Raw genomic sequence first — 26,478 nt, 5'->3', positions numbered from 1 at the left:
AACCATACAGAGCTCGGGTCACACATCGGTCTGTTGGGCTAGCTCACCACCAGGGTATTCCTGCCTTGCACCCAGTGTTCTTCAGAAAAACTTGACCCGCTGTGAACCTGACCAGACCAGAAAGCAATTAATGAAAATAATAAAAGAACCTATAGGCATTAATAGGACTTAATGTGTCCATTCAAAATTCAATTTTTAAAGTGGGTAGAACAGGTGCCACACACTTTGTCTGTAAGTAGTTTGGTATGTTCTCCACATGCCAGTGTCAAATTCCTCTGGTTACTTTGTTTTCCCACCTCCCAAAACTAGCAGACGTCGCTTTGGCTTGTCTAACTTGCCCCAGTATGCAAATGTGAAAGTGTGTTATACTGCAATGGACTGCTTCTCTGTCCAGGGTGGTTACTCAGGGTGTTTTCATTCATTTTCACCAGCTTCATCATTCTGGTCAGGGTTGCAGTGGGTTAGGTGCCCAACCATCTCTCATACACACATACACTTACAGCAGTCTAGTGACTATTTAAAGCAGCCACTCTACCGTCTGCATGTTTTGGGTGGTGGTAGGAAACCAACACTGCCCAGGTAGAGAACATGCCAAACTCCTCACAGACTGTGACCAAAGGCAAGGATAGAACCCAGGTCCCCAGGAACCATGCTGCCAGAAAAACAGTGAATGCAGTCTGGTGGCACAGGGGTAGTGTGTGCAGCAGGTAGTGTGTGTGTGCCACACAGCTATAAGGTCCTGGACACTTGGGTTCAAACCTTGCCTCGAGTGTGCATGGTCTCCGTGTGTCCGCATGCGTTTCCTGTGACGTAATGGGATGAATATTTAACTTGTCTAGACGTCTCCTGTGTGTTTAAGTGACTACGTCCTGTTCCGTGTGATTGATCACTGTCCTCTGTTTTACCTCTGCTTCACACACACATGCTGAATGTACCACACCAGTGAGTGTGTGAGTGTGATCTCAACCATGACAACCAAAGTTCAAATCTAAGGTTTCAATTCACTTTGAAGATGTGAGGATGTACCAGTTGATTGAAAAGTCGCTGCTGCAAGCCCCACCACAGTCAAATGGCCACTTTTGGGCCCCTAAGCAAGGCCCCCAGTCTCTATTGCTTGTAAGCAGTGCAGATGAAATGTGATGTGCTGTACAGATGAACATAAGCGGTGCAGATGAAATGTGATGTGCTGTACAGATGAACGTAAGCGGTGCAGATGAAATGTGATGTGCTGTTCAGATGAACGATGCAGATGTGCTCTATTGATCGCTAACTAAGAAGTTCTGGGACTGATCCGAGTGCCTCAGCTAATCAGATCAATAACACCTCAACCAGCTGTTGATGTATTATGCTGGCACCAATTGCAGTGTGTGCGTGTAGGGGCACTGATTGGTATCCCAGACATCTCTGGAGAACTGCTAGCGTGTAGGGTGTAGGTCGTAGGGCAAGGGGCAGGGGGTTGTGCAGGAACAATGAATCCTGTGTGTGTGAAGGGGAAGGGGGGGCACGGCGGAGGTAAAAACAAGTGCCAGCCTGCGTGTGTATGTGTGTGTGTGAAGGGAACACTGTTCCCTGTGTGTTTGGGAGTCTGGCCGATCTCAAGAGTCACACAGGAATGTTGGCCTGGCCGAGTGGCGTAGGAGGACCCACATTCCGCGCACACACACACACACACTGAGTCTTTTTTGAGAATAGCATGGCTTTTTTGGTAAGGGAGCAATTAGGGGTCAACAACAGTTTGATTAGTGTGGTAGGAATCGTTTGTATTTTGCCGCACATTTCACTGTTGTGGGAGCTTTTGTACCTTGTACCATAAATATTTTCAAAAAGCATCCTTGGTGCGCAGTAACACTGAAATATTTTAGGATTTAAGTCTAAATAACAAGACTGGAATGAACAGTTCCGTATTTTAAATGCTACATTCTGAGAATGGTAGAAGAGACACTACTCAGACTCTTGTTCTTAATTCAGTACTATATCAATCACAATGGGTGTTGCTATAGTGTTGCCGGGTGCTTCTTTTTTATTTTTATAACATCCAAGTGTGCAGGGAATTGTCAGTTAAAATTGTTTGTATAATATCCATGACCATCACTGTTATTTTTACCAGCCATAGAATTGCATCAAGTGTTTCCCCTAACACCTCTCCTTCAAATTTGGTCGTGACCACTAAGCCTATAACAATTCCATTGCCATTTGCACTCCTTTCACATTGGCCGAGGAGGGCAGCAGACTAGTACCTACCTCTCCAACATGTGCACATTGGCTTTTTAACACCAGCCAGCAGTGCATTCTCAGAGAGTATGGGGGGTCACACTGTACCCTATTATGTTACCTCCACTACTCTGCTGTATTTGAACTCTGCCATGAGTTAGAAAGATGCCACAAAGGTGACACTGACCACAGTCAAGCCAGTGTTCATTTGTGTGGGATTACAGGCTTTTTTGTCCATGTGATTAGCAACTTGTGCTTTTTTTCCATTGCACAGTACCCTAGCGTGTAATAAGGTACACTTGGTCCCTGGCCAAGAGGGGTATCCAAATTTAGCACAGGTACTTGGCTACAGTACGGGTCACTTGGCAATGGAAATAACTATTCAAATGTACTGCACCATAGGATTCAACTACAATATAGCAGTCGGTTGAGTGTTAGAGTGATGACATTGGAGCATCATTTTTTCCATCATGGTGATGGTTTTAATTAATTTAGAGAAAATGTGAAGCCAATTTAAACTTCTCACTGCCTGCTTCTCATCTCTGACTGTTTGGAAAAGAGTTTTTTTCACCTTATCAGGTTCCTTTTTTACCCCACTGCACACTCTGCCTTAGTCGTGCACACACACACTTTCCACTGCCCTGTGAGAGTTACACTTAAGGTGCTTGTCTAGCACCACTGGTTAAGCAGTCAGCCGTGAAGTAGTGGTCATTAGCCCTGACAGCACGAAAGGTCAGCCTACAACACCTGGCCTGATTGTGTGTGTGTGTGTGTGTAGATGTGTACGTTTGTGTGTGTGTGGGTGTGTTTTATATCATGCTACATTATATGGGTTTTTAAAATGAGTGTATTTGATTTGAAATGTGAAACACAATTAGTGACAGGCCTACTGATGCATCTGTGAAAATCAACCCACAGGTGTGTGTGTGTGTGTGTGTGTGTGTTTGTATGTGTTTGCTCAATAATAACAGTACTCATCTTTTTTATTTACCACACTACCACACAATTTTCTTCCACTTAAGCGTACCTGAAATGTGTGTTGTTAATGATGATGCCCTGAATTTGTGGCTTTGTGGGACATTTCTACCCAACACACACACACACACACACACACACACACACACACACACACCATCACTGTTATCTGTGATAAAAACAATTTGTAACAGTTTTCCGATGCTGCTGTTTTGGTTTTCTTTTTGTCTTTAATTCCGGGGAGTAAACTGCTTTTGGTTTATCTATTATTTTATGGAGGTGTTTAATGTGGTCATTCAATGGCATTAAAATTGGTCATGCTGCTCAAAATGTTTTTATTATTCCGTCACACCGACGGTGTGAATAATTGTAAATGTTTATAGACATTCCTGCTTGGTTAATGTTATACCCTGTTCCCCAGAGACTCCGCCCTCCCAACCACACAGACCCCTCCTCCAGTGGTGGGGCGATGGCCTGGGATGGCTAATTAAAGGGTTGCTGTGACACAGGAATGGCCTTCTCACTGGCTAATGATGGGGTAGCAGCACAGGGCAGAGACAGATTACAACCTCTGACTAAACACCGCCTCAAAAAACTGAGATCGAGCGAGACAGACCAAGACAGAGAGAGAGAGAGAGGGATAGAAAGAGAAAGAGAAAGAGGGAGAGATGAAGTAGACCAAACGTATCCATATTATGTCTATCTGATGAAAGTGATATCGGGTGTTTGGGGAGGTTGTAGGGGTGGAGGACAGCGGGATGAGGGGGGCACCGTGTGGGTGTGTATTTTAGAGAGAGTGACTGTGTGAACTTGTAGATGGAGGTGCTTTCCAGGCAGTATTTATGTTTTGGCCTGCGGTCTGGAAGGATCGTCTCAGTGTGTGTGTGTGTGTGTGCTTAGTACTTTAGACAAGGCTTATGCATGTTGGTATTTGTTTGTTCCAGTGGCTTATGCACAGTATTTTGGCAGAACTGTGGGTACAGGGTGGCATTCATTGTTTGCATAAGAAAGTGTGTGTGTGTGTGTGTGTGTGTGCAAGTTTGTGTGTATCCCTATACCACCCTATACACCCTGTCCAATTCCCCTATTGCTATACCAGACCCATTGTCACTATCTAAATACCCTACCCAACCCTCTACCCATTCTCTTTGGACTTCTCTTTCAAAGCCTTCCCAGAATTTAGAGACTATATTGGCCACAAAAATGGACTTGGTTTTGAAATGGGATGCCCAACTAGCTCATGGTCAGGTGCCCATATGTTTGGTCTTATAGTTTACTCATACTCCAAATATAGCCCTACTCCAACAGTTACAATGTGGTTGATTTACTCCAGATTTACTCTGCTTTTTTATTTCCATCCTTATTCCCTACCTGCCTTTGCTCTTTGTATCTCTTTACCAACCCAACTTTTTGATATCTATACCTATGCCCTGTCCAACTCCTCTGTCCTGTTACCAAATCCAACTTCCACAACCCTGTTCCAACCCAACTCAAACGTTTGTGACATTTAGCAGATACTGTTATTCAAAGTGACTTACAATTATGACTGAATACAATTTAAGTAACTGAGGATTAAGGCCCTTGCTCAAGGGCCCAACAGTGGCAACATGGCAGTGGTGGGGCTTGAACCAGCAACTTTCTGATTACTAGTCCAGTACCTTAAACTTAACCAAACAACATAGATTTTTGTATTCTTCTCTGACACTTTCTAAGCATCAACTTCTTCACACCTTTTGGTTTCTGGCAGGTATCAGTACTACCTGCAGGTAAAGAAGGAGGTACTTGACGGGCGTATTCATTGCACTGTGGAGCAGGGCATCCGACTCGCCGGCCTTGCTGTCCAAGGTAAGTGTGTTTTGCTGGTAGCTCAGGCCTGTCAAGCCTAATATGGTAGTGTATTTGGAGCTGAGCAGTTATCCACTTAAACAGCTATCAGAGCCTCTGACCACAGCGCAGGGCAAAGTAAACATCAGAGCGAGAGGAGTACATTATACAGTATGGACAGACATATTGGGACACCTCTTCTAATTTTTGGAAATCAACTATATAAACGAAAAGATACACTTCCAACTTTGCAGCAACAGTTAAGAGAAGGCTTGGTTTAAAAAAAAACCTCTAGTGGCCTGCATAGAACACTGACCTCAGTCTTGTCTTCACAGAAGAGTGGCTGTTTAAGCTGAAAACATCACATAGAGGCCACTCTATTTTAATACCATTTGTTTTTGAAATGGGATGTCCAACAAGCTCATGGCCAGGTGTCCAAATACTTCTGGCAGTATAGTGTCCCTTTGTACATGACTTTTTTTCTTTCTCACTTGTTCCTCTCTTTGTAAAACACGTACCTAGAAATATGTGTGGGTGTGTGTTTGTGTAAGAGCAGGGGTAAATATACACTGTATGGCTGAAAGTATGCGGAGTCGTCTGAAGGAATTACAATTATCTCAAAATAATTAAATATAGACGACTTATAATTATTGTAGTAATTGTGACAGGCCTTCATTATACAAATTCCAACACGCTTTTTGTCTCATCTGCCTGCAGCCGACTTTGGAGATTTCACTCAGTATCTGTCTCAGGACTTCCTCAGTGAATATGTGCTGTTCCCAGTGGTAAGTGTGTGTGCGTGTGTGCGGGTCAGGATTTGCCTTTCTTTCCCTCTACAGCATACCTTAAATTTCACACAGAGAGATAACAGATACTGTAGCTATGTAATCACTGTATCACAGGAACTGGTATCAGTGTGTGTGTGTGTGTGTGTGTGTGTGTGTGTCTGATTCACCATTTGCACTGTTAACACAATTTTTCATTTTCTCCTGGTTTTCTGTAGACCTGGCCACATGCTGACGAGGAGTGGACTCAGAAGGTGGCCGAAGAACACAAGAATCATTGGTGGGCATCCAGTCTACTGTTAAAATAATTAGATCCCAATAAAAAATAACATACAAATAACACAGATCAGATTCATATGGATTAAATTAGAGATTAAATAGATTAAACAGAATAATTAATTGATCACAGAATGGCTATTTTAACTGGATTTGATTTTAATAATAATTACATTTATTAGATCAAAGTGGATTGCATAGATTAAATCACAGTAATGAACTTCATTAATCAAATTAGAGTACTTGATTTTGATATTTAGATTAAAATATTAATGGATAACAGTTACAGTAGATCAGAATAATAAAAGCCATGGATTCGACTAGAACTATGTTTTTTGTGGATTAGAAGTATGTGATGTTTTGGATTTGCTCAAAACATATCATTATTTATTCATGGGTTTTATTTGAACGATTCCTTTCAACTGGTTCCATTAGGAGTTGGCACAGCAGATCAGTCAACTGCATATTTAATTTGGTACAGTTTTTATGCCAGATGCCCTTCTATTCCAACCCTCCTATTTATCTGGGCTTGGGACCGGTGCACTGATATGTGTCCCTGCAATGGTTGTTAGGTTCACCGAACCCCATGCGCCTTCTATATTTGTGAACCAAGCCTGGGATTCAAACCCCCGGAACTCAGGCACTGCTGTTATCAGCAGTGTGGCTCTGCCCACAATACCTTGCACTTAATGGGTTTTACATACAGTATAAAATTGGATCGCTGATCATGTGTATTCGGATATAGATTAGACCTGGAATGGAGTACATGGAGCAGATCAGTAACAGTCATGTGGATTAGATCAGAATAAAGGATTTCACGGACTACACAAGACCAGTGAATTGGACTGGAAACAGATTGCATGGAGCAGAGCTTTGGAGTGTTTGGAGTGTGATGTTGTGTGTGTGTGTGTGTGTGTGTGTGTTGCAGTCAGATGCAGGCAGCAGAAGCAGAGCTGCTCTATATTAAAGAGGTGGAGAAACTAGATGGATTTGGACAGGAAAGCTTTGCTGCTAAAGTAAGAATCTACAACCCACACTCATGAACACACATACACTGCATTCAAATTGGGAATAAGAAGAATTGGCACGTCCAAGCTACAAGAGTGGGAAAACGCTAATGCTTTAGGTGAAACTAAGGTACTGATTTATGGTCCACATGGAAGCATTTACTGTTTGTGTGTGTTGTTATTTCTGAAGAAAATACTCCAGTAATCTGAGATTAACTGCTTAATCATTGTTGATGGTTTGAGCAACTGTGTTGATATGGTATCATACTCCAGGAGCGTTCTTGTAGGAATTCCCAGTTGAGTGTCGTTTATCTTTGGCTTTTTCTAGTCTAAGTTCAGAAATTGTGAGTTCTGATCTTTAGAACAACACAGCAATACAGATGGTTTAAAGTTTACATACACTATATGGACAAAAGTGTTGGGACACCTTTTGTAATTTTTGAGTTTGTGTCCCAGCCATTTTCTGGACCAAGTGCAGTCAAACTAGCTATGAGCACAGGGAAGTTACCCTTATTAGGGGGCCATGGTACAAAATTAAACTACATTACAGAACTTTCTGTGCAACCAAATTATTAATCTAGGTTGCTGAATGAGGTGGTGCAAAGAAAGATGTGTGACCATCATTTATTCATAGAAGTTGCTCCTTACAAGTGTCTAAATACTTTTGACTTTTTATACATACTTAATTGTGATCATGAATAGGAATTCTATTAAATGTACTGGTTTTGTTCCAGGACAACTACACTAATGCCATTTTCATTGGCGTGTCGTTTATCGGCATCTTCGGCAAGCACAGGAATGGGAGATCCATCATGCTTCACCGGTGAGACTGAACGCTGCATGACATAATATATATAAACACAGACAGGTGACAAATTAAAGGTAACATCAACAGACACTCTAAGCTGTGTCTGTTGGAAGGAAGGTCAGATGGGGTTCCTGCTCATCTGACCTCTCCTCTGCCTGGTTAAGGTCCTGACTGTAGTAGTGGAGGAACACATACCAAGGCATAGCATGACTCTCCATATGGGGCATGGCTCTTTGTGAGAATCAACCCTTTGGCTAAAGGGGTCGGGTGGTTGTAATAGGGAGTTGGAAATGATTAATTATGGAAAGGGGGAGGATAGTGTGAATCCAACTTTCTTAATAACAGTAATATAATAATAATGACAAACCTGTCAATCATTTAAACTCATCCCTAAATGCGACCTTGACCTCTTAACTTTTGCAGATGTTCTTTTCTAGATAGAAAGTTTTCTGTTTGTAATGAACCAGACCGGCACATTCTGTCCAAGTTCTAATCTTACACGCCTCTCTCATAGGTGGAAGGACATCGGCACTATCGGACACAACAAGTCTGCTATCACAGTGGAGATAACCAGCAAAGACGACACCATCATGTTCCACATGGTCAGTCAGTGTTGAGACTGTGCGCTTGCCAAGGCCGTCCCACGGGAAACACGGCGGCATGATAACGTCCAACCTGAAAAACACATTCCGACAATAACAGCTAGCATTTTATGTTCAGCTTGATTCATACACCAGCGCTGCGTTTGTCTGAACTGTCTAAGCCTTCAAGCTTTTTACATGGACATCTAAAAATCACTTACCATTAACAACAAAACACCATTTCACACTAAGTTGCATTCTGATTGCAGGTGATTGCAATGTAAAAATCAGCAAATGGTCAGTGTATTGTCTATAAACTCAAGACCAAGTTGTTAAGCTATCTTTAACAACAAAACACTATTTTACACTAAATTAATTGCCACTCAGGCTTATAATAATGACACAGTGATGAAATAATGTCTGAAATAATGAAATAAACACAGGCTTTCTGAACGTTTTGACCTGAATTGATTTTTGGAAGTGCATCGGATGTAGCCATTGATATTTTCAAGCTATGAACCATATGCTGTTCACAATTTCCAAACTGTATCTTTTGTATACAGATAACCAAGATTCTTAAGAGTCTTATATTGTCCAGATTTGCATAAGTAAAAAAGCTTTTCTTACAGAGACATATTTCTGCTCATTTTATCCACTCTTAATGTTAACTTGCTGGATTTACCACATATGTTTTGACCTCAGACATTTTTTATTCGTTCGTTTATATCACTTTAGATGCCAGGAAAATGGTTAGGGTCAGTTTGTTACCTGATGTGTATGTGTATATTCACCAAAACAAGTTTTCAGTATGTCTAGCAAACCTGGTCAAACAAAATTAATTCAGATTCATATGTAATTTACATGTTTAATACAAATGTACATAAAGTTAAAATTTTGATTGTATAAGAAAGTGAGTTTAAGTTTTATGTTTTGCTTTTTGCTTTTCAGGAAGACATGGAGATGGCCAAATACATTGCTCGTCTCTTCACCGCCCGACACAAGTTTTATAAACAGAACAAGATCTGTATAGAGTGAGTTTACTTTACAGTACTTTATTTTTTTCTTTTTAATCTGTTTTTCTCTTTTAGTGAAATTTAAGGTTGATTTATTTTCTTTCTCGCTCTTTAATGGAACAATGCTGCCTCCTGTGGTGAATCAGTGCGACTGCATGTAACTCTGGGTGCGTGTTTGTGTGTGTGTGCAGGCCGACTCATTCTCCTGTCACTATTAGGAGGAGACCCACCTGGAACAGGCCGGTATGTACAGTTAGTGCTGGATCTAGCACATTTGACATCCACTTGACCTTAATATTGCCAGCTGGGACTGAGGGACCAATGAAACGAGCTGACATACTATTATTTATTAGTGATAGCTTAACATATATGCAGAATAAATGACATTTATTTATATTTGACTATTAATTACCATGCAAATGTGTTTCCACATGACTTTTGGAAAAAATTTTACATTTATATACCCTCATATTTTAGCGGATTGTAAGAGGAATGCTGGTGGTTTTGTAAATAGTGACCTGATATTTAAAGAAGCAAGCTTATAGTTCTGTAATATCATTTGTATAATTAAATAATTGTTTTTAATCACTTTTAATATGCTTTAACTTATTGTACTGCTACTCTTTTTGCAAAAAGCAATTCATTTTAGCTCAGGATATCTAATAAGAAGTTAAGTTGCATTCTTATTATTTGTTGATCATCTTATTATATTTTTACTGTCTTCCAGCACAGACCCCAGTCCTGTATTGCTCACCCTCAGTATGCTGATCACTATCAGGAAACGCAGGGTTCTCAAGGTAAACACACACACACACACACACACACACACACACACTAGTGGTGCTGTAGAACATACACAATGCAATATTGGGCAAATAAAACACCTTATAATAATAGTATTCCTTAAATTAGCAGTCATCTTTTAATATGGCATCTCTCTCTGATTTACAGACAGTATCTTCCATGATGACCCGTACTATAAATCAGAAACAAGCCTGGTAGAGTTTGGATATCGTAACGGTCTGGTTCCTAATGGCAGCATGTGCAGCAGTCCGAGTGTGAGCTCTCTGAACCGATTGCAGACATTTGTACATTCCTCAAGCCTCAGCATCCCCGGGAGTGAGCTCATGCGTCCAGACTACATCCCGAACCAGCGGCACTCGGCTGTCATCCCACCGTCCTACCGGCCCACACCTGAATATGAAGCTGTAATGCGGCAAAAGCGCTGCCTTCTGCCAGCTACACCCTCTGGAACCTGCCACAGCCAGTCACTGCGCAGCCTCAATATCAGCAACACCTACATTTACAGACAAGCCGAGGAGCTGGTGTACAGCCAGCCGGAGATGCGTGACCACGGGCCCTACCACGCACTTTATGGCGGGGTCGGAAGCCTTCAGCCTGTTTATGGCCACCATACTGGACCCTCCCCACCTCATTTGGGTCAGGTTGTTCATTCTGCAACATCCCAGCCACAATATGCTGCTGCTAATGGCATCTCGCATACGGTCAGCACGCCAGAGCTGGCCAACACTAAACAGCAAGTGGTTAACAGGCCAACCCATGTGCTCAGGAACCACCCAACCAGGCCACCGCCCCCTTACTCAGCAACCTTCAGACCAGCTACCAGTACACCGGACCTTGCAAGCCACCGACAGCGCTGCATCGGAGGATCCAGTCCTGAACTGGTGCCGCGTAAAGTCCAGCTGTCCGTGAAAACCTTCCAGCCGGACAGCTCAGCTGTAGTGCACCAATCGCCGCAGGAAGTGAGCGCTCCGTTAACGGCCATGAAGCATCGGTCCACGCTCGCCAAACGCCACAGCATGGAAGTCGCAATGATCCTTAAGGGAGCTAATGTCGCCCCTCAGCCCCGCAGGAACACTCTACGTGAGCAAGTCCCACCCCTGATCCCTCCACAGCAGACGCAGGGCCTGCCTCCTCCACCACCTCAGCTAAATGAGGTGCAAATGCCAGCCCAGAAATCCTCCCCGCCCGAGCCGACGTACCAGCATCAAAAAACGCTCTCTAATGTCACCATGCTGATCCACAGCAGCGAGAGTGAAGAGGAGGAAGAGGAGGAATATGCACCTGAGCTGGATGTTCATATTCCAGGGCTGAATGAGGACATCAATGCCCAACTGCAGGCTGCACTCGCTAACATCCCCAACAAACCACCGCCGGAATATCCGGGACCACAGAGCAGTGGCAGTAGTGTTGCACTTCGACAACACCATCAGGTATCTACTTGTCGAACACAACCCTTACATCTATGTACGCCATGAAAACCTCTGTTAAAGAGGTCACAGAACCAAATGGAGCCAATCATTTAATGTTAATAATAATAATTTAATTAGTGAAATGGCAGTATTTTCTTATCTCTGCATTAATTTCGAACAGGACCCATACATTTACATTTCCAGCATTTAGCAGACACCTCTATCCAAAGCATCTTACAGTACTGTGATAGTACACAGTCTCAGCAATTGAGGGCCCAGCAGAGACAACCTGGCAGTGGTGGGGCATCCCAGCGACCTTTTAATTATTAGCCCAGTACCTTAACCACTAGGCTACAACTGGACCCATACAAGCACACAATTGGCTGGACTGGGGGACTCATTAGCAAATGATTGGCCTTTTAGTTTTGGCCCCTCTTCAATCAGCTCTAACTGACTTTGGACTCCCTAAGACACCCAAACAATAGTTGACTTTACTGGGCCCTTAATGGGTTCTGCACATGTCTGACTGTGTATGTGTTGTCCATTGTCAGCCCCATTCATTAAAGGCTACATTCATTAAAGTTTGTGTGGGCTCAGCGTGTGCTAAACAGTGCAGGCTGCATGTGGGTTTTGTATTGAATTTCCAAACCCACACTGCCCACAGGCAGAAAACAGAGGGCCAACAGGGACATTAAGTGCACCATGCAGTTTAAAATATGTGAACAATCCACTAATTATTGAGTTCAGGTGTTTCATCCATATGCATTGCTAACAGGTGTATGAATATTTATATAAAATGATTTATATGCTTATAACGTTGCAGTAATAAGTTTGTATTTTTGCATCACTGTCATACAAGTCACACAAATCAACAAGGGTGTTGGAACTTTATTGCCCTGCACAGAATCCTAAACAAAACCTTATTAAACATTTTGGGATGAACTGCCTTGACCTAACAAAGCTCATTTGACTAAATAATACAAACTCACTAAGACACACTCCAAAATCTTGTAGGAAGCTTTCCCAAATGAGCAGTTGCTGTTATGGCAGCAAAAGGGGGAAACACCATATTAAAGCCTAAGGATTTTTTGGATATATAAATTTAAAATTGAACCTTGTTTTCACAGACACATTAAGCATCTCATAGATTTTGGAAATAAACCATTGTTATTCTTCATTTCTACATTGTTCATGCAGGATCAGAGCCACAGTTCCATAGACGTGGCCCATGCTCAGGCTCAGCTCGATGCCCAGGCTGGAGGTCACCGTGGCAGGCAGAGTCCGAGTCGTACGGACCAGGTGGGATTGAGCGGGGTGACTCTTGGACCATCCATCTCGGAACCAGACCTGAGCAGCGTGAAGGAGAGAGTGAGGAAAGAGCCGGTGAAGGAGAGGCCGGTTTCTGAGATGTTCGCCATCGAGGACAGCATTGTGGAGAGAGAGATCGCACAGAGGGTAAGAAAGAAAGAGTTCTGACAGGCTGGGCATTTGTGAGAGAACTTTTGTACTTTGTATCACTTCAGTAAGCAGATTGATTTGCATTACTGGGCAATTGATGCAGTTGGTAAAGTTGGGGCCACATAGGCTTGTGATTAGTCCTTGGAACACTTCACCATAATGTATGGAGTTTCTAGAAAATAATATATCAGTCTGGAAAGAGCAACATCCTCCAAACTGAGGATGAATTTACACAGAAGTGGTCAGGCCCCTAAATCCTCATTAGCCCTAGTGAGACCTTATCCAGAAAGTCATAAAAAGGAATAGGGGGTAGCACAGTCACCTTACAGCAAGATGTGCCTGGGTTTGATTCCCCAGCCAAGGGGCCAGGGTTCTTTCTGTGTGGAGTTTTCATGTTTTCCCAGTGTTGGTGTGGGGTTTCCTTCGAGTGCGCCGGAGACATGCAGTCAGGATAATTGGAGCTACTAGAAATTTCACTACGTGTGTGAGTGTGTGTAAATGGGTGTTGTGTTCTCTTTGTGCAATATTATGTTTTGTTCGATGATCTAAAATCATTCAGTGTGACAAATATGCAATAACAAAAGCCATAAAAGAAGAGGAAGTTACTTTTTACAGCAGTGAAGCACAAAGCTTTGTACAAGGACAGCAGTACACAGTCCAGGGGTCGATTCTTTCTTCCTGATTTATTAAATAACATGTTTATGGGACATGATTAGCACTGCTGTTCCTTTAGCAAGTACAGAAGATTACAGTTAGCTAAGATTATAAACTATAATCCAACACACATGCCTGAGAAAAAGAGGTCGGGCCGGGTGGTGCGCGCATGTCCAGGGTTTATTCTTCTCAGTTCTTAAATCAGCTCAGGGGGATGTCTTATCTCAGTCTGAACTAAACCCCCAGCTTTTCTTTCCGTCCCTTATTGGACAGAAGTGAGGCCAGCAGCAGCAGTGTGTGTATATGTGCACCAGAGGTCTGTTTTTTGAGAATGACTGCTGCTTTCTCTTTTTTGTTGAAGACTTTAGAGAGGCAGAAGATGTCGGTGGACTCAGTGAAGAGACCTTTGATGATGGCTACTCTGAACGGGCTCTACGTGTCCCACATGACCGTCCCGGAAAATCCACGAGAGGACGTCTCCAGCAATTCCAGTACAGACGACATGGTAGGAACGAGTTCTGTTCATTAAAATTCATCAATAATTATTTAAACGTTTGCTATTTAAATAACAAAGGCGCTACAACCATCAGGTTAAACACTGGTCTGTAGTAACTCTACAGTCTAAATCTGCAAAATCAAACTTGTTCAGCAAAACGAAGCACCTTTGAAACCAAAACTGGTTATTTCTATCAATAATCCAGAATCTTAAATTATTTATGTGACTGTTATTAATAAAAAAGGATTATTTGATAAAAAAAACTACTGTTAGATTAATGTACAAATCAGTATTAAACAAAAATATGATTCATTAATGAATAAATACATATATATATATATATATATATATATATATATATATATATATATATATATATATATATATTTACATATATATATATATATATATATATATATATATATATATATACACAGTATATATATATATATACATTTTATTTATATAATCATAAATATACATGTATTGTTTACATAACTACATATTTTCATTTATATTTATTTTTATATTTATTTATATTATATATTTATAAATGTATTATTTATTAAATATAATTAAAATGTATAATTTATAATATAATATTAAATTATTATAATTATGTATAAAAATATACCTGTGAAACTTCAAAATGGATTTTTATTTTCTCTAGTAGGAGAATGAAATGAAATTAAGATTTGTATTCTCTATTTTTAAAGGCTAAGCACCAGCTAATATTGAAGTTTTAAACAAATACATGCATCGAAAGTTGAGTTCCTAACTTGTGATTATTGATAGTTAGAAAACATTTTTTTTTTACAAATTCAAGGATACGGCTTAAAATTCTGTTGTTTTGCGTCGCTCGCGGTCTTCGGATTCTGTCACAGGCGTCGCACGTGTGACGTAGATGGTGGACAACAACTCAAGAAGTTGAATGTTAGACGATGCAAAATGACTAAAAGCTGCGCTGTGTTTGGCTGCAATAATTCAATTCAACACCAACACCGATTTGATATTATCGCCAAATATATATATATATATATATATATATATATATATATATATATATTATATTATATATCCAGATAGATATATAGATGAGACAGCTTTAGGACAAATCAAATGCGTGTTTATTGATAAATACTGAACAGAGCAGGAATGCGCAATAAGAATGCGCGTCTTTTCTCTATAAAAAAAGGTTTAAATTAAGCTTCTATCCTAGGCTAGATATACACTGTAAAACGAAAAAAAAGTGTTTAGGCTAAATATTTTAAATGCACTAATCTGATCAAAATATGGTATAAATAAAAGTAGAATAAAGGCTGAAAGACCTTAAACTTGCGTTATCATGCGCGCTAGAAAAACCAACACATTCACCTGATGTGGTTTCAGAGAGGATCTGAGAGGGGTAGCGATGTTCCCCTCAGCACTAAATCTCTCTCTGATGGTGCTCGGTGCACTAATACACACCTGTACTGCACCTGCATGCATACTTTACAGAGCAGAGGAAATCTAGCCTGGTTATCGCGCCAATATTACCCATCTATTTAGTAGGTATAATTAACATAACAATATATACTACATTTTAAGTTATTATTCGTTTCAATACATTTTTATTCAACGAAAAAATACATTTCAATCATTTCAGCAAGCCAGCAAGAGAGAATCTGCAGGCTGTAATGCCATATTAACCCTCATTAAGTGTTGAGGCTGTTTAAATATAGTCTAAATTACAATTATTTTATTGAATGTGAACCATTAATAAACTTGCCTATAATTACTGTTGCCATTGTTTCCATTTTAAAACACAAAGCCCGACACTCAGGTTGCGGTAAAATGACGCTCTTAGCTCATTTTCATAATTAATTTATTTAACATTTATTACACCTGAATGTAAGCGTAAAACAAGATGGACCCTGCAACAGCAAAAACAAAAAACAAAAGAAAGAATGAAAGAAAGAAAGAAAGAAAAAACGTTATACAGGCACCCCCACTGTCACTGCAGATTTATCCTCTTCATTAAATTCAGAAATAGCTTCGGAATCTGAAGAACCAGCACTGGGAAATTTGCAGTCCAAGTCAGTCATAACGGTGTAGTAGTACACTGTTGTCCACCAGTGACGTCACGCTGCAACTTCCTGGAATTTCCGGAGCGACCTCGGGTTTTTCCGTCAATTTACTTGAAATCGTCGATATTTGAGTGAATTAAACAAGTTATTTACATTTTATTCATGTTTATGGTTTTTAACTAGCTAAACTAATGCGAAATCTTTAGAGTTGTCCATTAGGTGGTGCTTAGCCTTTAAAACTGTGCATACAGTAGCTGTATAACACACCACTGCATACTTTTCTGGTATAAAAACATATTTGTATATTCTTTCCCCTATCCTTTTTCTTCAAATCCTTTCTGGATGCTCCAATTTGACAAGTTCTAAGTTATGTGTACGACCTGATGTGTGGTCAGTAGGTTTAGGTCAGGAACAGTATAAATTTCATGAGAATTTACCTTCCTCTCTGTGTTTGTATTTTAGTGTAAGCTTTTAGAGCTAAAATTAGAGGAGGAGCGACTTTTCAGAGAGTTCGACCAGATCTCCAAAAAGAGACCAGACTGTAACCTCACGACAGCCACCCTCCCCGAAAACACTGAGAGGAACCGGTTCCGTGATGTGGTTCCGTACGAGGAGAACCGTGTGGAACTTGTACCCAACAAAGAGAACAACACAGGCTATATCAATGCCTCCCAGATCAAGGTGTGTTCAAGATCATCATTCTGAAAATATTGTACTGGTTTATTCATTTTTATACACAGGACACCAACATGTATGTTCATGTTCTGGTTTTACTTTAATTGCTTGTTTTTTATTTTTATTCACTTGTTTTTTATTTATTTATTTATTTATTAATTTAATAAAATCTAAAGCCACATTGATATTAAATTTAATGTGTTTGATATGTGAATGGGTCAATATACTTGTTGGTGGCCGGTTGTCAGTAGTTAACTTGACTTAACTTAAAAAAAAGTTGGCTTTCCTACATATATAAACAAACCTAATACGATGGTAATGAATACATTTTCCTCACTCTGTCTGTGCAGATGGTGATCAGAGGTGAAGAGTGGCATTACATTGCGACACAGGGTCCTCTTCCCAACACTTGCCATGACTTCTGGCAGATGGTTTGGGAGCAGGGAGTCAATGTTATCGCCATGGTTACAGCAGAGGAGGTACAGTCATGAAGTACATGTGTGTTCCTTGGAAGTGATCATGACTATGCTGTAGTAAGATGCTATTTAACACAGATGCCATAAGACCAGTCTTGATTGAGACCAGCATTAAAAAGAAATTAATGAGGTTTGCGCCATTCAGCATTTTTAGTATGCTTGTATTTATTTAAAACGAAATGATTGACTAGATGCAGACTCCAGCAGTGATGTAGTAGGTGTAATTCCACTGCCTTTCCACTAGCAGTCAGCACTATTCAAATCCCAGTTGTCCCAGCCGTTTTACAGTTGAACTGCCTAAAACTTCCCACAGGCTGATAGCACTGCCCCAGGCATTTATATATACAGTGTATCACAGAAGTGAGTACACCCCTCACATTTCTGCAGATATTTAAGTATATCTTTTCATGGGACAACACTGACAAAATGACACTTTGACACAATGAAAAGTAGTCTGTGTGCAGCTTATATAACAGTGTAAATTTATTCTTCCCTCAAAATAACTCAATATACAGCCATTAATGTCTAAACCACCGGCAACAAAAGTGAGTACACCCCTTAGTGAAAGTTCCTGAAGTGTCAATATTTTGTGTGGCCATCATTATTTCCCAGAACTGCCTTAACTCTCCTGGGCATGGAGTTTACCAGAGCTTCACAGGTTGCCACTGGAATGCTTTTCCACTCCTCCATGACGACATCACGGAGCTGGCGGATATTCGAGACTTTGCGCTCCTCCACCTTCCGCTTGAGGATGCCCCAAAGATGTTCTATTGGGTTTAGGTTTGGAGACATGCTTGGCCAGTCCATCACCTTTACCCTCAGCCTCTTCAATAAAGCAGTGGTCGTCTTAGAGGTGTGTTTGGGGTCATTATCATGCTGGAACACTGCCCTGCGACCCAGTTTCCGGAGGGAGGGGATCATGCTCTGCTTCAGTATTTCACAGTACATATTGGAGTTCATGTGTCCCTCAATGAAATGTAACTCCCCAACACCTGCTGCACTCATGCAGCCCCAGACCATGGCATTCCCACCACCATGCTTGACTGTAGGCATGACACACTTATCTTTGTACTCCTCACCTGATTGCCGCCACACATGCTTGAGACCATCTGAACCAAACAAATTAATCTTGGTCTCATCAGACCATAGGACATGGTTCCAGTAATCTATGTCCTTTGTTGACATGTCTTCAGCAAACTGTTTGCGGGCTTTCTTGTGTAGAGACTTCAGAAGAGGCTTCCTTCTGGGGTGACAGCCATGCAGACCAATTTGATGTAGTGTGCGGCGTATGGTCTGAGCACTGACAGGCTGACCCCCCACCTTTTCAATCTCTGCAGCAATGCTGACAGCACTCCTGCGCCTATCTTTCAAAGATGTGACGCTGAGCACGTGCACTCAGCTTCTTTGGACGACCAACTCGAGGTCTGTTCTGAGTGGACCCTGCTCTTTTAAAACGCTGGATGATCTTGGCCACTGTGCTGCAGCCCAGTTTCAGGGTGTTGGCAATCTTCTTGTAGCCTTGGCCATCTTCATGTAGCGCAACAATTCGTCTTTTAGGATCCTCAGAGAGTTCTTTGCCATGAGGTGCCATGTTGGAACTTTCAGTGACCAGTATGAGAGAGTGTGAGAGCTGTACTACTAAATTGAACACACCTGCTCCCTATGCACACCTGAGACCTAGTAACACTAACAAATCACATGACATTTTGGAGGGAAAATGACAAGCAGTGCTCAATTTGGACATTTAGGGGTGTAGTCTCTTAGGGGTGTACTCACTTTTGTTGCCGGTGGTTTAGACATTAATGGCTGTATATTGAGTTATTTTGAGGGAAGAATAAATTTACACTGTTATATAAGCTGCACACAGACTACTTTTCATTGTGTCAAAGTGTCATTTTGTCAATGTTGTCCCATGAAAAGATATACTTAAATATCTGCAGAAATGTGAGGGGTGTACTCACTTTTGTGATACACTGTATATATACAGTGTATCACAAAAGTGAGTACACCCCTCACATTTCTGCAGATATTTAAGTATATCTTTTCATGGGACAACACTGACAAAATGACACTTTGACACAATGAAAAGTAGTCTGTGTGCAGCTTATATAACAGTGTAAATTTATTCTTCCCTCAAAATAACTCAATATACAGCCATTAATGTCTAAACCACCGGCAACAAAAGTGAGTACACCCCTAAGAGACTACACCCCTAAATGTCCAAATTGAGCACTGCTTGTCATTTTCCCTCCAAAATGTCATGTGACTCGTTAGTGTTACTAGGTCTCAGGTGTGCATAGGGAGCAGGTGTGTTCAATTTAGTAGTACAGCTCTCACACTCTCTCATACTGGTCACTGAAAGTTCCAACATGGCACCTCATGGCAAAGAACTCTCCGAGGATCTTAAAAGACGAATTGTTGCGCTACATGAAGATGGCCAAGGCTACAAGAAGATTGCCAACACCCTGAAACTGAGCTGCAGCACAGTGGCCAAGATCATCCAGCGTTTTAAAAGAGCAGGGTCCACTCAGAACAGACCTCGCGTTGGTCGTCCAAAGAAGCTGAGTGCACGTGCTCAGCGTCACATCCAACTGCTGTCTTTGAAAGATAGGCGCAGGAGTGCTGTCAGCATTGCTGCAGAGATTGAAAAGGTGGGGGGTCAGCCTGTCAGTGCTCAGACCATACGCCGCACACTACATCAAATTGGTCTGCATGGCTGTCACCCCAGAAGGAAGCCTCTTCTGAAGTCTCTACACAAGAAAGCCCGCAAACAGTTTGCTGAAGACATGTCAACAAAGGACATGGATTACTGGAACCATGTCCTATGGTCTGATGAGACCAAGATTAATTTGTTTGGTTCAGATGGTCTCAAGCATGTGTGGCGGCAATCAGGTGAGGAGTACAAAGATAAGTGTGTCATGCCTACAGTCAAGCATGGTGGTGGGAATACCATGGTCTGGGGCTGCATGAGTGCAGCAGGTGTTGGGGAGTTACATTTCATTGAGGGACACATGAACTCCAATATGTACTGTGAAATACTGAAGCAGAGCATGATCCCCTCCCTCCGGAAACTGGGTCGCAGGGCAGTGTTCCAGCATGATAATGACCCCAAACTCACCTCTAAGACGACCACTGCTTTATTGAAGAGGCTGAGGGTAAAGGTGATGGACTGGCCAAGCATGTCTCCAGACCTAAACCCAATAGAACATCTTTGGGGCATCCTCAAGCGGAAGGTGGAGGAGCGCAAAGTCTCGAATATCCGCCAGCTCCGTGATGTCGTCATGGAGGAGTGGAAAAGCATTCCAGTGGCAACCTGTGAAGCTCTGGTAAACTCCATGCCCAGGAGAGTTAAGGCAGTTCTGGGAAATAATGGTGGCCACACAAAATATTGACACTTCAGGAACTTTCACTGAGGGGTGTACTCACTTTTGTTGCCGGTGGTTTAGACATTAATGGCTGTATATTGAGTTATTTTGAGGGAAGAATAAATGTACACTGTTATATAAGCTGCACACAGACTACTTTTCATTGTGTCAAAGTGTCATTTTGTCAGTGTTGTCCCATGAAAAGATATACTTAAATATCTGCAGAAATGTGAGGGGTGTACTCACTTTTGTGATACACTGTATATATATATATATATATATATTTTTTTTTTTCCCCTCTTTTTCCCCCCCAATTTTTATCCCCCAGTCTAGTCGTGTCCAATTACCCTGAATGCATCCTCTATACTGATTCGACCTTTCACCGCTGACTGAGGACACCTCTCAACTGACATGTGCCCCCTCCGGTACGCAAAGTCAGTACAGATAGTGCATTTTTCACCTGCACGAGTCGAGTTAATACACTTGAAGGGCACTGTGTTTTGAGGGCACCAGTTATGAGGACCTATGATCCGACTTTCTTACCCTCTAACCGTGAACAACAGCCAATCGTTGTTCATGCAGCCGCCCAGCCTAGTCGGAAAAGCAGAGCTGAGATTCGATATGATGTATTCGAAACCCCAACTCTGGTGAGCTAGCGTACTTAACCGCTGCGCCACCTGAGTGGCCCGCCCCACAGCATTTTAACTGAATCTCTGGATATCAATAGTTTGTACTTCATTAAATTAAATGTGTTAATTGTATATTGGATATTGTGCATAATGTAATTCTACTGAGTGCGCTCTCTCTTTCTCTCTCTCTCTTTCTCTCTCTGTGTGTGTGTGTGTGCAGGAGGGAGGTCGATCTAAGAGTCACAGATACTGGCCTAAACTGGGCTCCAAACACAACTCGGCAACCCACGGCAAGTTCAAAGTCACCACCAAGTTCCGCACAGACTCAGGCTGCTACGCTACCACAGGGTTAAAGGTCAAGCACCTAATGTCCGGCCAGGAACGCACCGTGTGGCACCTGCAATACACCGACTGGCCCGAGCACGGCTGCCCCGAATATGTGCAGGGCTTCCTTTGTAAGTAAATGTGTGTGTGTGTGTGTGTGTGTGTGTGTCTGTGTCTGTGTGTGTGTGTGTGTGTGTGCTGTACTGATGTATGCTTATTTACATCAAATTAAAAGAAATCTTCAGTCTCATCAAGATCATGAAAGATTTTGTTTGACTCGGTTTTACCCCCTGCAGCGTACCTGGAGGAGATCCAGTCTGTTCGTCGTCACACTAACAGCATGTTGGACACATCAAAGAATCCAAACCCACCGGTGGTGATTCACTGCAGCGCCGGAGTTGGTCGCACCGGAGTCGTGATTCTCACCGAGCTCATGATCAGCTGCCTGGAACATAATGAGGTAATGAAAGTGCATTAGCCACCACCAGGGGGCACCATAATTTCAGTCTGGAATATACAGTACATAGCAGACCTACAGTAGATACAAAACTCTACCCTGAGTGCTGAATGCTCGTTACATGGCAAACAGTTTTGATTATAATTAACTCGCACTTACTCATTTATTCATTTTCACCTACTACATCTCGGTCAGGGTCAAAGTGGGTCCAGCACCACCCTGAAGCATTGGGTACAAGACAGGAATAGACCCTGAAAAGGGCACTCACCTATTGCAAGGCAAAACACCCGCTCATTTATTTAGTCACATAAGCACATGTAGGAGAAAACTGAAGTATCCAGAGAAAACACATGTGTATGTGTGGAGAACATGCCAAATTCTTAAATTATAGGATGACTTTTAGACATTAATAGTGAGGTTCAGGGTGAGTGAGGGTATATCATACAAGGCTAAAATTATGCCTGACTGTATGTTATTAGCTGGATAGACTGTAGACCAGATAAATCAGCTAAATGTTTTAGACAAGTTACATTTGTCTGTTTTCTTCTGTTTTTTCAATTAATTCAATTTATTTAGCATGACAAATATGCAATAACAATGTCTGCCAAGTAAAATGGTGAAAGGTGGCAGTAATATTTCCATACCAATGTCTGTGGCAGTGCTAGCTCAGCAGTTAATGTACTGGAAGCATGAATTGTTAAATTGAAGTGATTTTGGATACATGCGTCCGCTAAATGCTGTAAATGTGTGTGCTTGATTACCCAAAAATAAGTTAGTGGTTGTTTGTTTTCCTACTCTCTTTCTCTGTTTTAGAGGGTGGAGGTTCCAGTGATGCTGAGTCAGTTGAGACAGCAGAGGATGTTGATGGTCCAGACCATAACACAATACAAGTTTGTGTATCAGGTTCTGATCCAATTCCTCAAGAACACCAGGCTCATCTGAGTCTGACTTTGTGTATATTAAGTGTTTATAAGTAAGTTTGTATGTGTGTGTGTGTGTGTGTGTGTGTGTGTGTGTGTGTACACACATCTGGATTTTTGCCCCTTTAAGGTTACACTTAACCAAAACATTTATATAGGTTGTTGGGTGTTTGGGAACCAGACAGATACACACACCGTTCACTGCCAACCACTGTAACAATAGTGCCAACTACACACTATACAATGCAAAATACACAGCTTAGCTGCTTGCAGCTGTCATTATGTGATCATAGTGTGAACTAGACAATCAGTCACTGATGAGGGGTTTTACTACACAATCAGTCAGTGACACAAATCTTCTACTCAAAAATGTTAGCGCTTGATTTGTAACAGCAGACATATTGCAGGAACAAAAAAACAGCTATGAGATACGACAGGACATACCGACTTTTGTGGCACTGTGAAGGTCCGAACACATAGTCTACAGAATAATGAAAATCAGGACCTAAAAGTATGGTAACGGTTTTACTGTCTGCATGCAGCAATTCAACTTGAAATCTTTAGGGATAATAAGTAAAATCACAGCATCAGGCTACATATGGAGTGAAAGAGAAGCTGCTTCAGCTAAATAGCTAAAGAGCTGTGTTTCAAACTGCACAAGTCTACGAGCATTTTAATGCTGAAAGATGTGCTTGCACTCTTTGATGTGCTTCTTAAAATGGCAATTAATGTTACAGTTTAATGCAAATGTTTGACCAACCCAGTCAGATTCATGGTATGTTGATTTTTTTAACTAATACATGTCCAGTTTTGTCCGTTATGTGCCCAGCCAGGCTAGTCGCACCATCAAATTCATACTTAAGAGGGTTAAGTCTTAGTTGTTGGTGCTGCGCCACCCAAGTGCCAGTAATAAAACACATTTAATAGAAGCTCAAAAATATTTTAATAAGCATTATGAAGAACAAGAGTGAATTGAGGAAAGTAAAATTGAGATTAAGACTGTTACTGCTTTACTGGAGTGCAGCAATAACTGACTGTCAGGGTTTATTTTACATTTTATTTATTATTCTCTTTTCTTTTTTCCTTTATAAGACTTTTTATTTCCAACTGTAAAAAAAAGTCAGTCAAAGCTACCACAGTTACTTCCTTTCACTTCCCTCAGTTAACACTCTATGTGCAGCTCAGTCTAAGCTAATACATTTTCTTGGTTTGAACATGGTTTGAAGTTTGCAGATGTTTAACATCCATATTGTCACACTACATATATAAAATGCAAGATTTTTCTGTCATTTCTGGCCGGTGAGATGAGGCTGAACACTTTTCTTTATAAGCTTAAGTTTGATTCACACCACTCTTATCAGCTTTTAATTAATGAAATAATGTTTATATATGCTAAGTAATAATTTTATTCACGTGATTACACAGTGGTTTATAGCTCATCTAAGCTGATAAAACAAAACTGATTTAAGCTTTAAAAACATTAAACTAAAAGTGTTTTTTTGTCTTTTATTTTTTCCGTTAGATTTCTTCTATTTTTTATTTTTTTCTCTGCTCATGTTTTTTATTTTTTTTATTTTAATAGAATATTTTTATTTTTTTTTATTTATATTTTGTTTCTGTTTTGTTTTCTTTTTCTTTTATTTTCCATTTTACATATTTATTATTATTGGGGTTTTTTTCCAAATTGAGACTAGTTTTTCTCTTTTTAAATTGCTTCCTTTTGTCTGCCTTTATGCATTCTTTAGTTTAGTTTTATTTTTGTCTCTTATTGCTTTTTTGTATTTATTTTACTTTTCACTTTACTTTTTGTGTGTTATGTTTTGTTTTTACTTTTTTTGTTCCTGTTAAGTGTTGATCATGTGTAGGGAACCGTGTAACAGTTGAGCCACCTTTTAAATAACTGTACGTTCCCTCTGTATGGTGAGGTTCCCTGTTCAGCCAGTATATTATTATTAGTGCCTTATTGACCATACAGAACTACAGGAGTGACCCATTGAATTCCATGTACATTTAATTTAAACCCAAACATTCATTTTTCTACTTTTAAATCTATTTTGGCCAAAATGTTCAGACCTATTAAGTATTTTTTAGTACACTGTATCTGTGTGGTTTCGTATTACACAAGAGACCAAGTTTAATTTTATATGAATGTTTTAGAATTTGATATGACTTGGTACTTTTAAATAACAAAGAAATCTATGCATGTTTTATAGTTACTTGTATATAATTTTACTCATTGAGAATAAAAGCTTTGCTAGCTTTTGTATTGATTTTATTGCAATGTTTTACATTGTCAGTATTTTTGCTACATTTCCTGTTATTCTGCAGTTATCTGCAGGATTCTTTATTTGCTTTGGCATTCCTTTATTAAGTCCTAAAATACATTTCCAAACTTTTTACTTTATGTAAATACTACCTGTGTATTTCCTGCAAATGTCATGTCTTTTTTTTCTTGAAAAAAGAAAAGTATTTTCTAAACTGTAATACTTGCCTGTTATGCAATAAAGCATTATTTTCTCAAAACTGTTTAGTTTGAAAACCTCCAAAGAACAGAGCATTGTTATATCTCAGCATATTTTTACACACAGACGTTTTACCTGTCAGCCCCTGAAATTACAATTTATAATAATATTGGGCAGCATGCTGGCGTGGTTGGTAAAGTGGGTGCACCAGGATACCAAGGATACATGATTTAATAATCACCTCCAGTCACTGTCTGTTTATCACATTTTTCCCACATTTTTCTCCTATCTCTAAAAACCTGAAGAACATGATTTACTGAGTAAATTGTGAGTGTGGTTACCTATTAACTGACCATCACTAGTTTGTAAAAATCTGCCGGCAACCAGAGGGTATACTTTTTCACACCAAATTCTGTAGGTAGTTTGTGGTCCAGTAGACTTAGACCATGTCTATAGATCAATTAATTTAAATGACATTTACATCCACACTATATTTTTATACTTTATTTATATGCACACTATGGGTTTAGGTGTTATAGCCACGCCTCTTGAAAACAGATATATAAAATCAGTCATATAATCAAATCACATGCTTCCAACTTTGTGGCAATAGTTCGGCCAAGGCCTTTTTCTGACCTTAAGCCCAGTGAACAGCTTTGGGATGAACTGGAATGTCAATTAAACACCAGTGCCTAACCAAACAAGTTCTTTTGACTGAATGACTACAGATTTCTACAGATGGAGGCTGTTATAGATGCAAAGGGCAGCCAACTCCATATTATTGTCCATAGTTTTTAAAATGG

General features: G+C 40.6%; 1 protein-coding gene across 1 annotated transcript in view; it reads left to right on the top strand.

Moving 5' to 3' along the window:
* LOC134320449 (tyrosine-protein phosphatase non-receptor type 14-like) overlaps positions 1-24,761 on the top strand; it is a 47,840-nt gene extending 23,079 nt beyond the window's left edge. Inside the window, exons 4-20 of the mRNA XM_063001834.1 lie at positions 4,934-5,031; positions 5,728-5,795; positions 6,014-6,075; positions 7,000-7,087; positions 7,813-7,901; positions 8,401-8,488; positions 9,416-9,498; positions 9,672-9,723; positions 10,208-10,277; positions 10,432-11,714; positions 12,891-13,148; positions 14,167-14,310; positions 16,830-17,048; positions 17,393-17,521; positions 21,733-21,967; positions 22,133-22,296; positions 23,107-24,761. Of these exons, the coding sequence (XP_062857904.1) occupies positions 4,934-5,031; positions 5,728-5,795; positions 6,014-6,075; positions 7,000-7,087; positions 7,813-7,901; positions 8,401-8,488; positions 9,416-9,498; positions 9,672-9,723; positions 10,208-10,277; positions 10,432-11,714; positions 12,891-13,148; positions 14,167-14,310; positions 16,830-17,048; positions 17,393-17,521; positions 21,733-21,967; positions 22,133-22,296; positions 23,107-23,235 (3,259 nt within the window). The 3' untranslated portion in view covers positions 23,236-24,761. The remainder of the gene's footprint in view (positions 1-4,933; positions 5,032-5,727; positions 5,796-6,013; positions 6,076-6,999; positions 7,088-7,812; positions 7,902-8,400; positions 8,489-9,415; positions 9,499-9,671; positions 9,724-10,207; positions 10,278-10,431; positions 11,715-12,890; positions 13,149-14,166; positions 14,311-16,829; positions 17,049-17,392; positions 17,522-21,732; positions 21,968-22,132; positions 22,297-23,106) is intronic.
* Positions 24,762-26,478: the final 1,717 nt, after the last annotated feature.

Source organism: Trichomycterus rosablanca, chromosome 9 (genome assembly GCF_030014385.1).
Source record: "Trichomycterus rosablanca isolate fTriRos1 chromosome 9, fTriRos1.hap1, whole genome shotgun sequence".
In the NCBI taxonomy this organism is placed as follows: domain Eukaryota; kingdom Metazoa; phylum Chordata; class Actinopteri; order Siluriformes; family Trichomycteridae; genus Trichomycterus; species Trichomycterus rosablanca.
The sequence above is the reverse complement of the archived record's forward strand: the minus strand, read 5'-3'. Positions and strand labels throughout refer to the sequence as shown.